General features: G+C 43.2%; 2 protein-coding genes across 6 annotated transcripts in view; one reads left to right on the forward strand and one right to left on the reverse strand.

The window, feature by feature from the left end:
* LOC109889802 (cytoplasmic polyadenylation element-binding protein 3-like) overlaps positions 1-6,238 on the forward strand; it is a 69,359-nt gene extending 63,121 nt beyond the window's left edge. For all 4 annotated transcript variants that reach the window (XM_031823363.1, XM_031823364.1, XM_020481524.2 and 1 more), the window contains one exon: positions 876-6,238. In XM_031823363.1, the coding sequence (XP_031679223.1) occupies positions 876-1,103 (228 nt within the window). In that variant the 3' untranslated portion in view covers positions 1,104-6,238. The remainder of the gene's footprint in view (positions 1-875) is intronic.
* A 1,927-nt stretch (positions 6,239-8,165) lies between these two features.
* Positions 8,166-17,610, reverse strand: part of LOC109889804 (TATA-binding protein-associated factor 172-like) — a 65,573-nt gene continuing 56,128 nt past the window's right edge. For both annotated transcript variants that reach the window (XM_031823369.1, XM_031823368.1), the window contains exons 29-39: positions 13,870-14,037; positions 13,655-13,732; positions 13,441-13,570; positions 12,603-12,744; positions 12,247-12,377; positions 11,921-12,043; positions 11,185-11,337; positions 10,713-10,921; positions 10,202-10,361; positions 9,778-9,948; positions 8,166-9,610 (exon numbers count right to left, since the gene is read on the reverse strand). In XM_031823369.1, coding sequence (XP_031679229.1) covers positions 9,467-9,610; positions 9,778-9,948; positions 10,202-10,361; positions 10,713-10,921; positions 11,185-11,337; positions 11,921-12,043; positions 12,247-12,377; positions 12,603-12,744; positions 13,441-13,570; positions 13,655-13,732; positions 13,870-14,037 — 1,609 coding nt within the window. In that variant the 3' untranslated portion in view covers positions 8,166-9,466. The remainder of the gene's footprint in view (positions 9,611-9,777; positions 9,949-10,201; positions 10,362-10,712; positions 10,922-11,184; positions 11,338-11,920; positions 12,044-12,246; positions 12,378-12,602; positions 12,745-13,440; positions 13,571-13,654; positions 13,733-13,869; positions 14,038-17,610) is intronic.

Consider the following 17,610-nt stretch of genomic DNA (forward strand, 5'->3'; position numbering starts at 1 on the left):
GTAACTGGAAGGTTGCAAGTTCAAACCCCCGAGCTGACAAGGTACAAATCTGTCATTCTGCCCCTGAACAGGCAGTTAACCCACTGTTCCTAGGTCTGCACATTGACTCTGTACCGGTACCCCCTGTATATAACCTGCACATTGACTCTGTACCGGTACCCCCTGTATATAACCTGCACATTGACTCTGTACCGGTACCCCCTGTATATGGCCTCGCTACTGTTATTTTAATGCTGCTTTTTGGTTATTTCTTACTTTTTATTTTTTATTTAATTTGTTCTTAACTCCGTTGTTGATTAAGGGCTTGAATGTAAGCATTTCAATGTAAGGTTGTATTCGGCACATTTTTATTTGACTGTCAGGCTGTTGTGGCGGGACCTCCTGTATGTAACCAGGCCATGCTAACACACTGTGTCATTTCCATAGAGACACAGATTAGATAGCAGGTGCGTGTGGACAGGCTTCGGTGCAAAAAGAGTCCGACAGTGGTCTAAGAATGTTGTGTAACACATGGCAGCCATTTTGAATCTACAATATTCGCCACACCAGTTTTTGCAGTGCTTTACCCATAAAGAGAAAAATAAGAACCGCCCGAGACAGAAACATATTTGAGAAGTTGATATTTTGAACCTTTAGGAAGTCACCGTGGTATTATAGGGGTAAATAATACATTAACATTTCCGGACTCAGGAGCTAATGGCAATATCTTGCAATTGGTCAAACCTTTTGCCTAAAGCGAATAGACTACCTTTTGTTTACATTCTGACCATAGAGATTCAAGTTTGAATCAATATTCACGTTTGAGTTCAATCTACTCCTCAGGCCAAGAAGTTAATGAACCAAAGTTTCTCCTTTCTCTGACTTTTGACCTTCAGGTTGAGGTGAAGCCCTACGTCCTGGACGACCAGATGTGTGACGAGTGCCAGGGGGCGCGTTGCGGGGGGAAGTTTGCCCCCTTCTTCTGTGCCAACGTCACCTGCCTGCAGTACTACTGCGAGTACTGCTGGGCCAGTATCCACTCCCGGGCGGGCCGAGAGTTCCACAAGCCACTGGTGAAGGAGGGGGGAGACCGCCCTCGACAAGTGTCCTTCCGCTGGAGCTGAGGGGCTCGAGATGAGCCCTCGTGCCCCCCCTCCCCACCACATCGGTGAAGAGAACTACAAATACATGGTTCATTCTTTTTCAAACTACAACGCTTGACTACAAACTCATTGTCCAGTGTACCCTTATGATAATAGGGGGGGAAAAATGTATTGCGTAAGTCTATCTGCTTAGAATTTGCACTGTGGCACAAATACTCACTAAACACACATGGGATGGTATGTTAGAGAAACCTGATTTATGTTTGAGTCCCCTGTTCCATGACCGGGTGGGTCAGTGTCTCCTGTAGAACCCCACTGAGCTGTGGCAGAAGTGAGACTATACAGTACATATATATTTAAAAGGTATATATTTTTTTGTTTTACATATATATCTATCTATACATATATATATAGATAATTACATTCTATGTGAAAGGAACATGCACTTATTAATTTTTAGGATATTGCCCCTTGTAAAAAATATTACCAAAGGCAAAAATAGAATGAATGCATACAGAAAAACTGAATAGTAAGATGAAGATGTAGCAAGACTAAACAGTTATCCAGTAGTGTGGGCCACAGTAGCCCAGATAAAAATAACATGGCTATATTTTCTCTCTATTTTGACTTTGAAAATAGTAAAATGAATACCTCAAGGCGAAATCAGATTTTGTTTTGCTTTTGATTAGTAGGTCTTTGTTTTTTTGTTTTTTTTAAACATTTATTTTCTAGCATTATGTTAATGTAATGCCGCAATAGCTTTTGCTGCTAAATTCATGGTATTAACAGATACCGTAGTAATTTATTCAGGGTGTTCTAGCAATTATGATGGCACCTGGTGATAAGGATGATGACAGGCTATCATTGTAGGTAGACTTGCGGTTGGGCCAGTAACCGAAAGGTCGCTGTTTTGAATCCCCGAGCCGACTGTGATAAATCTGTCGATGTGCCCTAGAGCAAGGCACTTAAACCCTAATTGCTCCTGTAAAGTAGCTAAATGACTCAAATGTTTGTTGTTTTTATAACGATGAGAGGGGGTTGTCCATTACTAAATTATGCCTAGTATGTTGTGGGGTAAAGGGGGGGGGGGGGGGGGTTGCCCCTTAATGCATGTATACAGTATTTCAATCAAGTTGCTGCATGCAATATAATTTCAGTATCATGCCTACTATTCAATTCTGCCCATGTTTGCACAACATGCTATAGATGTACGTACAACTAGCAAGAACCTGGACACAATAGGGAAGACAGACTGGTCAAAAATCCTACACCTCCAGTGCGATATATGTTATAGCCACAGGGCCGCAGTATGAACACTGCTTCTGCACAAGGTGGCTAACCTGACCAGATGACGAAAAAGTCATATGAATCATGAATCCAACGAGATGTAGGATATATCATTTAAGCTGTCTATGATAGGTGTAGTACTTTTTTTGCAGTGATTCGTTAATATAATTGTGGAGTTTTTTATACCATATGTAGTAAGGTCTGAGTATGCCTATAGAACTGTGATATGCTTTAACTGTTGTTGATGTCCGACAAAAGTCATGTGGAACTTCATGAGCTAGTTTATGCACACGTATTTCCGTTCTCTCGTACACACATTCACACACACACACACACCAGACCAGGGTTGAAATACATGTGTATTTTAGTATTCTTTATTTTATACTTATTTTCTGTGTATTTGAGTATTTTCTAATAATGTGGCCTGAATCAACTACTTCTATTATAAGTATTTGAAAGTATTTTCAAATCATTTCCTATAAAAGCCTACTATATTGAAGTATTTTCAAATACAATAATTAACTGCATGGGTGTGTATTTGAGTCAGTGTATTTGAGTATTTTCAAATACTTTCCAAGTGGATTTCCAAATACATTCCAATATTCAACTGCTTGTATTTTCAAATCAAAAATATATGTTTTGAAAGTAATTAAAATAAGCAAAATTGTATTTGAACCCAGGTCTGACACACACTCACTTTACACAGGTTCTCGTTCTCTTACACACAAACACACACCTATGCACTCAAAGTCTGACCCAAACACACAGAACATATGACACGGACTTAAGTGAGCTCGACTCTGAGAAACACAGAACCACTGTCTACCGTTGACAAAGCGTAGGATCATGTCCCCAAATAACCAAAGAGGCAACATGTGTTCAACTTAAACCACCAACACATACGGAGACCACAGATGATACTGCGCGAAGCATTAAGCCCGATGTCTGTGGGCTTCAAGGTGCAAAGTTTAACATTTGTACTGTTGTGGTGACGAGGCATTAAAGCCAGTGATGAGAAGACCGACTGAACATTGAAGCTACTGGAGATTTGTGGTTTAGTTAACTGAGCTTCTCAGCCCGCATGTAACGTTGTCTCGACATGGCTACGGGGGGGGGGGGGGTTGTTGTAATAACATTGCCAGAACATTGTGTGCTATCTGGGTTTACCGTATTTATCCAGATTTTCCTGCAAAGCTTGAAATAGAATAATGACCTGCTAAAATGGTGGACATTTTTATTTTATTTTTTATCTGAAAAAACTACAAAAAAAAGAGACTAACCATGAGTAATAATAAGTATCCCTATGAAAGTGAATTCTGGGTGTTTTTGTGATATTTCTTTCCCCGCCCAGAAGGGTTTCTATGTTTGTTCTTGCTCTATAATAGACATTTGTTATGCACTACTCTTTCTATCTGGACAGTTTTCAAGAGTCAGCTATTTTTTTGGGTTGAGAGAAAAACAAAAGCGTGCTTTCTGACTGACACCATCTTTTTTGCAATACCTCAATTTTGAAATATATTAGGAGAGAAAATGATATTTTCTAAGTTTATTCAAATAAAAACAAGTAAATACATTTATTCGAGAGATGATTTAACAAGTGGTTGATTTGATATTTTTTTCATTATTTTGCTTCATTTATTATTTTTTATTTTTTTAACAACTGAAGGAGCTAGAGCATTATAACTTTGATATAATGATGTTAGCTGAAGTGAAGAGTCTACCTTGTTACAGAGGCGGTTGGAGTGAGTTTCCCGCTGGTCTGATACCCGTGAAAGCGCAGAGTCACTAAGACAAACATATGAGTGGTAGTCTTCCAAGGAAAACCATTAGTCCACAAAAAAAATTTGACGGGATAAGTCTATTTGGTGCTTAGAAAGATAACTGAAAATGCTTCCCTTTTTTGTATATTTATAATCAATAATTTACTATGCTGACCAGAATTGTGAAAGAGATCTTCTGTTCATGTTATTTTTTTAAGAACACTTTTTTACGTTTCCTAAAAGTATGTGCTCCCTTTGTTTTGTAAAAGCAACATACCTTGATTTGTTAGCCTGACATTGTTTAAAAAGAGACTGAGGAGATGGAGGTGGAAAGAAAAATGTCTTTCTTTTTCCTTTTTTTTTCTTTTTTTACAATTAAGAGATACAAGTGTAACTCGATTTCAACTGTAACTTGATCGAAAGTCCCCAAGGTGCATCAATTGAGTGGTGGCCTTCTATTCACGCAAGACTTGAATTAGTCAAAAAATGAAGGCTAAGAACCTGTTCTTTGTTGTAATGTGCAATACTGTTTGTACTGTTTGTAAAAAAGAAAAGAAAAAAAAGGCGGCAAAAATCTTTATTTTCATTGTGATTCACTAAAATCATTTTCTACTGTTTATTTACTTACTCTACATGCTAGTACCTTCCAGTAGTAATGTAGCCTTTGTACTGAGAACATTTTCATAATTTTTTTGAGATTTTTGCTAAAAAAGAAAAGACTTTAAACATATATTTAAATATTTTCATTTTTTTATTTGTTTTCTTTACATATTTCTCAACCATTAAGTTATTTCTGGGGGAGACTTTCATACCTGGTCAATGTCATTCATATTATTTAGCATTTTTACATGAAATAAATTAATCTTATGATGCTAATTCTTTAAAAATATTTTTGTTTTCTTTGACTATTTTATTTTTGGAAGTTGAAAAACCTTGTAATATTGTTTCTTAAGTGTCTAGATTTTGGAAATGCAAAGCCTATGTTAACTCGCTGATGTTGCTTACATTAGTGTGATGATAATAGAAGAAAAAATACAAAAAAAGAACACAGTGGCGGTTGACATTACGTGATTGGTAATGTGAAACAAACTAATAGGCAATACAATAAAAAGGCAGAATGGAGCAGAATGTTCTGCTATTGTGGAAGCTGGACAATGATACTTACCTCCTACTGCTTCTGCTGCTACCACTATAACCCCACCTTGTATCGTCAATGATGTTGTATGGCCACGTCGCACCACTTCCACTGATGTGAGACATCACATTAACTCCTTTAAAACGTCATGTCACATGAGCCCCCCTTTAGTTTCAGATGGTGGGTTAACCCCTGTCTTAGCCTGAAAACTGGCTATGTGGACTATAGAGATTTTGTATTTAAGTATGAATGTAAATGTGAAGTGGAGGGTGTGACTTGTTGGAAACTATTCATCTTAATGAGTCATACATCTAAATCTTTGGCATGTTTTCTTTCTCTCCCCAAACCAGCTAGATTGCTGAAGTGGATGAACTGACCTTAGATTTGAAATACATTTGACCCAAGAAACCCTGTAACATCCTCTTTGATATTATGCGGTGTGTTCTTAGGAGATGACAGTGACATGATTTTTGCCTTCATTTACGTAGCCTAGAAGTCCATATGAAGTGTTGTGACATCACTTCCTGTACTACAGTATGGTCATCAATAAGTTTTTAAAAAACGCAAATGCTGGTTCAAGAATGTTACTTCTAGCTTGCCTTTTCTACCAGTTTGTACAGGTGGTGTTCTACTGATATCCTTCATCTCTTTTACTAACCCAATGGTTGCTTTCTCTCAAGGGTCAGTATTACACTCATTCCACCAAGAATTTGTCTAGTATTTATCCTTTTTCATACCCTGACAATAATAAGCAATTGTATGTGCAACTGAAAGGCTAAGACTTGGTAGGAAGAAAATCATGTGTTTTGGTGGAGGCATTTGTTATATAATCCTCTTTTAATTATACCTATATATTTCATGTAACACTAGATTTGGATAGTATGTACTTACGCTTCATGGATGTTCTCTCTGGGTCGTCATTAGGCCTCTTCATTATGTTGTGATCTCAAAAAAAGAAAATGATTCAAAACCTGCTCAATAGTTGTTGTTTTTCTCAGACAAAATCACTGTTAGTTTATTTTTCGAAGTTATACTTTGTATTTGTGGTTTGATTACGGGTTCCATCTTGACGAGGCTTTGAGATTGTTGACTTGGATATATATATATATATATATTACAAATTCAGACGAGCATAACTGGGTTAAAAACATGGGAGCTCTATGCTGCTAATGCTTACTACTACTGCTTCAAGTGTGTACTTCCCACCTTACTTTTCCCTTTTCTGTACTAATAACTAAATCTTATTAAACATAGTTGTATGATGCTGTGAAACATTGTCGTCTTTTGCATGGCCTCCTTTTCCACCTTTCTCTCATCCCTTGCATTTGTGCTCGACTGTGTGTGACTGGAATGGAACGATGTGAAGTGAGAAAAGCAACGTATCAAGAGAACTATACTGAACAAAAATAAACGCAACATGCAACAATTTTTAAGCTTTTGAGTTACAGTTCATATAAGAATCTGTCAACTTAAATAAATGCATTAGGCCCTAATATATGGGTTTCACATGACTGGGCAGGGGTGCAGCCTTGGGTGGGCATAGGCCCAGCCAATCAGAATGAGTTTTCCCCCACAAAAGGTCTTTATTACAGCCAAATAATCCTTAAGTTTCATCAGCTGTCTGGGTGACTGGTCTCATATGACTCCGCAGATGAAGAAGCCGGATGTGGAGATCCTGGGCTGGCGTGGTTACACGTGGTCTGCACTTGTGAGGCTGGTTGGCTTATGGTAGAGAAATTAACATTACATTCTCAGGCAACAGCTCTAGTGGACGTTCCTGCAATCATAATGCATGTTGCCTCAACTTGAGACATCTGTGGCATTGTGTTGTCTGACAAAACTGCGCATTTTAGTGGCCTTTTGTCCCCAGCGCCTGTGTAATGATCAAGGAGAGGGATTACATTTAGGTCATTAGGGGTTTAGCAGCGTTTCGAATGTGTATGCAAGTTAAACCGTAGTTGTGCTTTTGCCACAAGCACCTACTAATCTGACATGTTAAATCACAAGTCTTCAAAAGGGTTGACCAACTTGCACCATTGTTCTTGACAACTCTTCCAATGACTCCCTTTTCCATGCTGTTTGTGCATGTTCAGTGATCCATAATCTAGAACTGTCCCTCCGTGCAGCAGAAACCATCATATTACATGTAGTAGGTGTCTGAGGAACGGTACCACACCCAACCTGCTTCAACAGATAAAATAATTGAGAAGTCCAGCCTTATTCCCTTGCTGGTAAAGGGCTGATGCAGCAACAGATTATACCTGGTGACATGCGTCCTGTGCCCACATTATTTTTCTACAGGTATGGCGACAAAAGACAGTGTGATCTGATCTTCCTGACCACCTCCGGAGGTAGTTGGGGTTGCATTGTCTGGATATCGTACGAGTGTAGACGGATCGGTGACCGCTGATAACTGCAGAACGTCTTTGCAATTGTTAAAGGATGCAGATGCTTGAAACGAAAACCGACTGCATTAACGAGTACTGTACGCAACATAGGCCTATACATTTCAATTGAGTTCTAATTTGCTAATTGTCAGCTGTCAAATTTGTCCTTAAATACATTTAATGTGTTAGTGCACTGAGTAAGTGCCAAAAGGTGATAATAGATTTCTCTAGGAGCTGATCCGTCAACATTATTGGCAGTTAATTGTAAAGTAAAAAGGTACGATTTGAATGAGGAAAGCTGATCCGACAGCAGCGATGCCTTTCGATTCTATCGGTAAACACATGCTCCGACGCACTTGCGGCTGTTCTCTCTGCGTAGTGTTTTGGGCAACTTCTGCCGTTGTAGGAACGATCCATCGTTATCGGATCATTGACAGATGGCGTCAATGTAAATAAATAAAGGTGATTTTTGAAAGAAAGTCAAATAATTGACATACAGGGAGGGACCAGGAAATCTGGGAACAATACACACGTGACATTTTAATACAATGCGAACAATATCGGGACAAAAGACACGAGCACCATGTATAAGCGGAGCTTCAGATGCCTCACACATTACCGTCATCCGTCGGACACTGATCGTTACAGCCTCTAGTAGGGTTATGATGCAGATTATGACCTATGGTGCCTTTTTGAGAGTAAAGGGAATCTGGATTCACAAAGTACCAGATGTGCGGCAGCAATGTGTCTGAAAAGTTTGGTAGTCAGAAGTTCATGTAAGCAATAACACTAGTTTGCCCATCACCTCAGACTAAAGCTCCAGTATCACTGACATGGTAGAGTCATCTTTACTTTCTCTTGCTTTTCAACCTCATGCTGCGCCTCAAATGGTCCCGATCCACTTTCCACTCAGAGCTAATCTCAGTGCCATCATTCCTAAATGCAAGGACACCCTCTACTGGCCGTGTTCAACATAGGAATGCAGTCTATGGGGACAGTGCTGGACGCACAAAACAGGACGCCCGCTGGAAAGCTCTAGAATTTATTATAACTATCAGTTTCAACAAGGAGCAAAAATTACAGAAATATTTACAGGTCTGCATTTTCTTAAAACTCGTCCCCTTGTTTCAGGTTGGTCCCCGCGATGTAAGTCCTTGTGAGGCAGCTAGAGTGACATTTCACAAGGTTGGGGACGAGCAGCGCCCGGCCACGGCTTTTCCAATCCTGTGCCAGGCCAGCCAACTGATCCATACAGAGTTCTATGTGGGCGAGAAAGGTCAAGTGAATGTGCTTACACAGGACATGTGCGGGGAGACTAGCGCCACCTGGGGGGTGGTATAAAACACCCCTTCTAGCCAGTAGTCACAGTGCAATCCAGTAACCAGCTATAAAGAGCCAGCACTCTGGTGTGTGCGCACGTGTTCCTATAAGACGGCTCCCCCTCTCCTTTCCTCCAGTCAAACATCTTGTTTTTGCCTATACAGTCAATAGAACACTGGTAGTCCTCTAAAAGTGGGTGTGGGAGTGCTTTAAGACTTCTGTTTTAGAAGGCGGACCGCCACAGGGCTGGAGTGGTCTCTGGGGCAGTCCCATCTTGCTGCTCCACTGTACAGGCAGCCTCAAGGAGAGACTAGATGACCCTGCTCCTCTGTTCCCCCTGGAACAGGAGGGCACACAGGACTAAAGGTGGGAAGGCTGTCTAGTTAAGTGGGCTTTTGGGGTGGGAGAATACTGGGGAAGCCATGGGGATAACCAGAATCAGACTGGCAGATAGCACTGAGCCCTGGATGGTTTAGCCTGGCTGGGTAAGTGAGGCTAGTGGAGCGAGTGCATGAAGCTGTCCAGGTTGTATTCCGTTTCGTACTGCTGCTGGTCCCACAGGTCCCCCAGGCCGTCCAGCACGTTCTTAATGGAGGCTTTCCCTCCAGAGGACGACTCGCCCTTATCATCCTTCCCTTCCTAGACGGAGAGAGACAGGTTAGAGGGATCGAAACATACACACACACACACTGGACAGGCGACACTGGTTAAATAGATGTGTGTGAAAGAGTAGAATGACTAACACGGGAGGGGGGGGGGGGGTGCACGTGCATAAGTGTGTGTGTACCCAAGTGAGCACTACTGACCTTGTCCAAGGTGAAGAGGTTGAGGAGCTGGTCGGTGCCCATACTCTGCAGACTGGCGTTCTCCTGGCTGATGACAGTGTTGGCGATGCTCATCTTGAACTTCTGCAGGCCCATGATCTTCTCCTCCAGGGTGCCACGCGTGATCAGACGATACACGTTAACCACGCGTTTCTGCAAGAGGAGACATACCGTTACAGAAATGTGGCCCTACGTCGGGACTGCCAACCGGACAAGACTGTGCGCATGTCTGAGACGAACTACGTTGCAGTTGGGACTGCACAGAATCAAGACGAGTGATTCTGAAGCCTCGGCTTACTCAAAATTGATCCACTCAAACATGTTTTTTGCCTGATTCACGCCGTATGGCCGAACCAAACCACACTCTGCTGGCCTGGATATTTTACATACAGAGGCAGTAGTTTACCTGTCCTATCCTGTGTGCGCGGTCCATGGCCTGTAGGTCTCTCATAGGGTTCCAGTCGTGTTCCACAAACACCACCGTGTCAGCGCCGGTCAGGTTCAGACCCAGACCGCCCACGTGGGTGGTGAGCAGCAGCACGTCTATGGAGGGGTCGTTGTTGAACCTGAGAGCGAGCGTGACAGAGCACCGTAGAGAGAGACAGCGAGAGAAGGACAGTGCCACTCAATTCAGATGAGGTTTGTGAGTGACACGTCAGCAAAGGCGGCAGGACTGTGCCTTAGTCTGGTGTAGCAGTCTAAAAGCTCCTGACTACACATAAACCCCCCCCCGGCGACGTAGGTTCCAGCCTCAGCTCAGCCTACTGCCTGAGCCCAATAGCAGACCCTCAAACTACTTCTAACGGGTCCCGTCCTAAAAACAAATAACACTACTGATGATAGTTTGACACCAACGCCATGCATTGTATTGTCACACACAGGACCCAAAGACTCCCTCCATGCTCCTCCCTTCTCACCTGGAGACGATGGAGTGGCGCAGGCCAGTCGGGACGCTGCCGTCCAGTCGCAGGTAGGTGACAGCGGGCAGCTGGGGCTTGAGCAGGTCGTGCTCCACGATGTCCAGCATGCTCTTCAGCTGACAGAAGATCAGCACTCTGTGCGGGGCCACCACCGCCTCTGTGCCCTCCGCTGAGCCGCTGCTTCCCAGACCACAGTCTAACAACAACTGGAATAGGGGGAGGGGGCTCAGTATAACAACTTACTCACAGGGGTATTTTTATCTGTAGGGGTTGAGTAGTATGGAGTAGGAGGTATCTGCACCTCACTCCACTACAATCCCAATAACTGCCACTTCTGGAGCAGGGAAGATTTGGGGGACAGGAATAGGATGGTACGTGAAGGCAGAGAGGGGAATAGGGGTGGTGCGTGGCTGAGATTGGGGTCAGGAATGGGGAATGAGTGGCACCTAGAGGTAGGGTATAGGGGTACCTGTTTGAGAGCTGAGAGTTTGGGCGAATGCTGGATGTCTCGGAGGCTGGAGTGTTGTGCTGCCAGCTGATCTGTGATGCGCTTGTACTCTGGGTGCTGTGGCAGCAGTACCAGGCCTGGGTGGTTACACAGCTTCCGCAAGTACTGCAGAGCCTGGAGAGGGAAGAGGATGTAAATAACAAATACCAAGTATGGTGAATACGCACAAATTTAAAAGATATAATAACAATTTGGTGGGTGATTCTATTTTGTCCTATTATACGCATGTGTGAAATGTGTGCTGCGTGGCGCAGCAGTCTAAGGCAGCGTTTCCCAAACTCGGTCCTGGGGCCACCCCCGAATGCACGTTTGGATTTTTGCCCTAGCACTACACAGCTAATTCCAGTAAACCAACTCATCATCAACCTTAGATTATTTGAATCAGCTGTGTAGTGCTAGAGACACCCTCGGAGAGTGGGGGTCACGGCCGGAGTCTGCCATTATCAACGGCGGCCCTGAAGAAATGGCGGTTAAGTTCCTTGCTCAAGGGCACAGGCAGATTTTTCACCTTGTCGGGTCTGGAATTTGAACTAGCAACTGACCCAAAACAATGCGAAGCTACCTGCCACCTTCTACCATTTTCGATGCAGGTCACAAGTGGCAAAAAATGCCCCAGGCACAATCCACAAACTAAAAAGAAAGCAGTCACATACATTGACCTGTGTGTGTGTGTGTGTGTGTGTGTGTGTGTGTTTACCTGGAACACGTGGCCCGTGGCCTTCAGCTTGGGCTTCTCCTCTTCGTGGATGGAGGCTGTAGAGATGGTGTCCTCCACACTGACCTTGGCCCGGGACTTGGCAAAGTCCTCATACAGCTGAACCTGCAGACAGAGAGCGAGATGACGTGTTTGAGGGGATCAGTTTGAGCAAGGTGAGGCGCAGAATTGCTCATCTTAAATCATATAATGAGTAGTTATTTGGGATTTTAGGCCATCACAACAGAGGTAAGCTACTGCTGTTCTCTTCATATGAAGAGACCGTCTATATGACGTTATAACAGCGGTTCAGAGGTTTCCTAGTGTACCTGTAGAGGGCTGAGGTTGCAGTAGTAGTCCTGGATGATCTTGGGGGGCAGGTCCTGCAGCACGTCCTTCTTCATTCTCCTCAAGAGGAAGGGCAGCACCTGGCGATGCAGCGCCTCCATGGCCAGGACCCCTAGAGAGGAGGAGCGGAACAGTCACCACAAGAAACAAAAACACACCACCGTCGGTGTCAGATTTGTTGGGATTGTATTTGTTCTGCCATGGGAAAATCAAGTGTCGCAATGTCGTCACAACCACAGTGCCAAATGAACAAGACCCAGCTTCCGTGCGCTCATCGTTAGGCATTCACAACTGGTGATTACACCAACATCAGAACAGAGACAAATCGGATCTTTACCGGCCTCTTGCTCGCGCGACGAGCTCTTGGCGTCACGGCTGGCCAGGATGGGCTTGCCGTAGCGGGCAGCAAACTGGCGCTCTGTGCCCAGGAAGCCGGGCATGAGGAAGTCAAAGAGCGACCACAGCTCCAGAACATTATTCTGAGGAGAGACGGCAGAGGGAGAGAAAGTGAGAGAGTTGTATTACACTGAAATAAACGCTGAGACTTGGAAGTAGTCCGACTGCTTGGACTGAACTCCTCTATGAAGGCTACATCGGCAGACTGCACAATAGGCAATCACCGAGTCTAACGTACGTCACCATTAATGTCACACATGCTTGGCATAATGTCCACTAATACTACACCCGTCAATGTAAAGACAATACGGCCAACCGCCCCACAGAGTGGAGGAAGGAATCATTAGGCCAGTATAGAGAAATGATTAGGCAACATTGATCTGATGCAGTGAGCACAGAACATTAACAAGCTCAAGAGGATCACGGTCTTACAATCAAGTTTAGTAAAGAAAGACGGTAAAAACTAAAAACGAACACACTGGAACAGATTCATTCCCACTGCAGACGCCTTTGCTCGTTCTTTACTGACTTTTTAAAAAAAGATCCTGAGTGGCACAGCGGTCTAAGGCACTGCAGCTCAGTGCAAGAGGCGTCACTACAGACCCTGTTTCGAATCCAGGCTGTATCACATCCAGCCGTGATTGGGAGTCCCGTAGGGTGGAGCACAATTGGCCCAGCGTCATTGTAATTAAGAATTTGTTCTTAACTGACTTGCCTACTTAAATAAAGATTCAATTAAAAAATATATTTAATAATCGGCTGAAGAAAATGCCCCCCACCTGGATGGGCGTTCCTGATAGGATGACTCGGAAGTTGGCCGCCAACTGCTTAATGGCCTTAGAGAGCTTGGTCTTCCCGTTCTTGATCACATGGCCCTCGTCGAGGATACAGTAATTGAATTTTATATTCCTGAAAATTAAAAATGGTATATATTATTTATAAAAATGACATCCACCATCCTAAAGATATATATTTTTTATTTCAATAAATCACCTAAAAAAGTCTATGTCGTTTCGTACAACATCGTAGGACGCTACTACTAGGTTGTGCTTTTTCACTTGATGCTGTAACCTGCAAAAGAAAAAACAATTAATTATTTTAACCTCGTAATAATTTAAACAAATGATGATGCCGTGTTCTCCTATGCAATCTCTGTGGTGGAATCGTGTGTATGTTTGGGTGGGTGAGGGTCGGTCTAGGGGTCTTACCGTGCTCGCTCCGTGGGGGGTCCTGTGTAGTGCAGGGGGTTCAGGTACTCGTCGGTGCAGAACTTGCCCACCTCGTCCACCCAGTGACCCGTCAGGGTGGGGGGGCACACCACCAGAGAGGGCAGGGGGGTGCAGTCTGCTGCCTTGGTCTTGGCATACTCCTGTGCCCTGCACACAATTAATAGAACTCTTAACAACAGAGGAGCCTCCAATGTGCTGACGGTGTTTAAAGTCAAACCGTGGACACGTTCCAGAACGACTACATTGCAGTTGCCTGCCAGATTTCACAACGCCTGGATAGGCATTTAATCCAATCAAGCTTTATTTATATAGCACATTTCGGGCATGGATGAAACGATGTGTTTCACAGAAAAACGATTAAGAAAAACAACTATTTACTACACAAAAAAACAGATAGAAGAATCTTAATTTGTTCTAAATCTCACAGGCAGCCAGTACCTGTGCTGCAGAATTCTGTATGTTTTGCTCTTGACCAATGGCTTTCTTCAGCTGACCAGACAGGAGAGTAATTACAGTAGTCAAGCCTGCTTGTAATAAAAGCATGGATGAGTCTCTATCAGACAAAGAGAGAAACAACTGCCCCGTGGCAATGTTCTGCAGGTGGTCAAAATCGATTTTGGACACACACACACACACACGTGTGATTGGAGTTACACCTGGGTTTTTTACCTTCACTGCCTGTGAATTCAAATGTGCAGCCAGATTCTCTCTCTATGCTTTGGCTCCAACAATAAGTGCCCCGGTCTTGTCCGGATTTAGCTGGAAGAAGTTGTGAGTCATCCAAGTATTTCAAATCACCAATAGTCTCATTTCTGCAGAGCTAAAATCCCCTGGTGACACAGAAATGTAAAGTTGTGTATCGTCTGAGTAGCAGTGGAAATCAATGCTGTGCTTGCCAAGGGGTAACATACAGTGGATTTGGAAAGTATTCAGACCCCTTGACTTTCACATTTTGTTACGTTAGTCTTATTCTGAAAACAAACTGGTTTAGAAATGTTTGCACATGTATAAAACAAATACCTTATTCACATAAGTATTCAGACCTTTTGCTATGAGACTTGAAATTGAGCTCAGGTGCATCCTTTCTATTGATCATCATTGAGATGTTTCTACAACTTGGAGTCCACCTGTTGGTAAATTTAATTGATTGGACATGATTTGGAAAGGCACAAACCTGTCTATATAAGGTCCCACAGTTGACAGTGCATGTCAGAGCAAAAACCAAGACATGAGGTCAAAAGGAATTGTCCGTAGAGCTCAGAGACAGGATTGTGTCGAGGTACAGATCTGGAGAAGGGTACCAAAACCTTTCTGCAGCACTGAAAGTCCCCAAGAACACACAGTAGCCTTCATCATTCTTAAATGGAAGAAGTTTTGAACCACCAAGACTCTTCCTAGAGCTGGCCACCCGGCCAAACTGAGCAATCGGGGGAGAAGGACCTTGGTCAGAACTTGATGGTCACTGACAGAGCTCCAGAGTTCCTCTGTGGAGATGGGAGAACCTTCCAGGAGGAGAACCCTCTCTGCAGCACTCCACCAAATCAGGCCTTTATGGTAGAGAAGGAAGCCACTCTTCAGTAGAAAGGCACATGACAGCCCGCTTGGAGTTTGCCAAAAGGCACAGACTCTCAGACCATGAGAAACAAGATTTTCTGGTCTGATGAAACCAAGATTGAACTCTTTGGCCTGAATCCCAAGTGTCACATCTGGAGGAAACCTGGCACCATCTCTACGGTGAAGCATGGTGGTGGCAGCATCATGCTGTGGGGATGGTTTCAGCGGCAGGGACTGGGTGACTAGTCAGGATCGAGGGAAAGATGAACGGAGCAAAGTACAGAGAGATCCTTGATGAAAACCTGCTCCCGAGCACTCAGACTGGTTCACCTTCCAACAGGACAACAACCCTAAGCACACAGCTAAGACAATGTGTAGTTCGGGACAAGTCTCGGAATGTCCTTGAGTGGCCCAGCCAGAGCCCGATCGAACATCTCTGGAGAGACCTGAAAATAGCTGTGCAACAATGCTCCCCATCCAACCTGACAGAGCTTGAGAGGATCTGCAGAGAAGAATGGGAGGAACTCCCCAAGTACAGGTGGCAAGCCTGTAGAGCCATAACCAAAGACTCGAGGTGGTCATCGCTGCCAAAGGTGCTTCAACAAAGTACTGAGTAAAGGGTCTGAATACTTACGTAAATGTGATATTTCAGTTTATTTTTCATAAATTTGCAAAAATGTATAAAAAAATGTTTTTTTGCTTTGTCATTACGGAGTATTGTGTGTAGATTGAGACACAAAAAAAAAAACGTATCCATTTTAAAATAAGGCTGTAACCTAACAAAATGTAAAAGAGGTCAAGGATCTGAATACTTTCCGAATGCACCGTATATCAAACCTCGCATCAGGTCTTGCTTGACTGACACCCAGCCTAATGATTGGGATCTGATCTCTGAGACGCATCACATTGAATATGTGGAGGAAAGTTCAGACTTGCAGGGGTAGGATTTATCAGGCCATCAATGGCAGAGAAGAACACTCGAATGATTCTGATTATTAGTGATCAATGTCCGAAAAATTAACCCGTCTTTGCATTTCTAATCGCCTTGTCATATATGCCAAGATGCGCTCTCAGAATATCATAAATGACCAGCAACTGACTTTCCCCACTTCCACTCTGCCTTTCTGCAATTTTCTTATCAATTGATTTGTTTCCTGACTCATCCAATTGGCTCTGTTTGGATGTGGCCTCTTTTCAACCTTACAGGAGCTACGGCGTTAATGGTTGCCCTTAGTTTGCTATTAAAGTGAACTAAATCATCACAAGAGGAAGGCAGAATAGGTGATGGTGTGTTGTTCATACACTCAAAAACCTGTAGCAACTTCAGAGGTGAGATCGTGTTTCTTAATAAGGTGTTCAGTATTACTCTGTGCAATGGGGAACAAGGTAGTAGTACAAATACAGTGGAGATCAGATAAGACAACATCAACAAGAGGATGTGTCAATAGAAAGCCCCTTGGTGATAACCAGGTTCAGAGCATGGCTGCAGCTATGGGTGGGTCCAGTGACATGTTGGATGAAGTCCATAGAGCGCAACAGTTTCCGAAATTCAATTGCCTTGGGAGTCCATCTCTGTCAACATGAATATTTAAAAAAAAAGATATATATTAAACGCATAACAATGATTTTTATCATAGTAGAAGGACAATAGTTCAAAGAAATCAGGAAATGAAATGGGGCAGTGCTTTTGATGGCCAATGCAGGGTTATAGTCAGCACTGGTGGCTGACATTTAAACAGTATAGCATGATGCTCAGAATACTTACAAAAGTCACCAAACTAAATGTCCTTACAGCTGAGAGTATTATTATTATTTTTTTTTAAATAGAGGCTGTCACCCCACCCTTTTCTGAGAGTATGAAAAGCTGTAGTCTGGGGGGGGGCTTCAATAAGAGTAGAACTACAATCTGAAGACAGCCATGTTTCAATGAGAAACATGCAACCAATTTTGCGCTCCGCAATGAGGTCATTCACAAGAAAGGTTTTAACTAGTAATTGCTAGTTTAAAACATTTAAAAGCTCCATATTCAATGAGTGTGGGCCACTCGAGGTAACCAATGGAAAAATGACCAAATAACTAACGTTACAACCAGGTTTTCTGAAAGTCTCCAATGTATCAGAATGGTAGAAGATAAGTTTGTATAAACTCACTAGAAGGCAGAGTTAG

Source organism: Oncorhynchus kisutch, linkage group LG4, assembly GCF_002021735.2.
Source record: "Oncorhynchus kisutch isolate 150728-3 linkage group LG4, Okis_V2, whole genome shotgun sequence".
In the NCBI taxonomy this organism is placed as follows: Eukaryota; Metazoa; Chordata; class Actinopteri; order Salmoniformes; family Salmonidae; genus Oncorhynchus; species Oncorhynchus kisutch.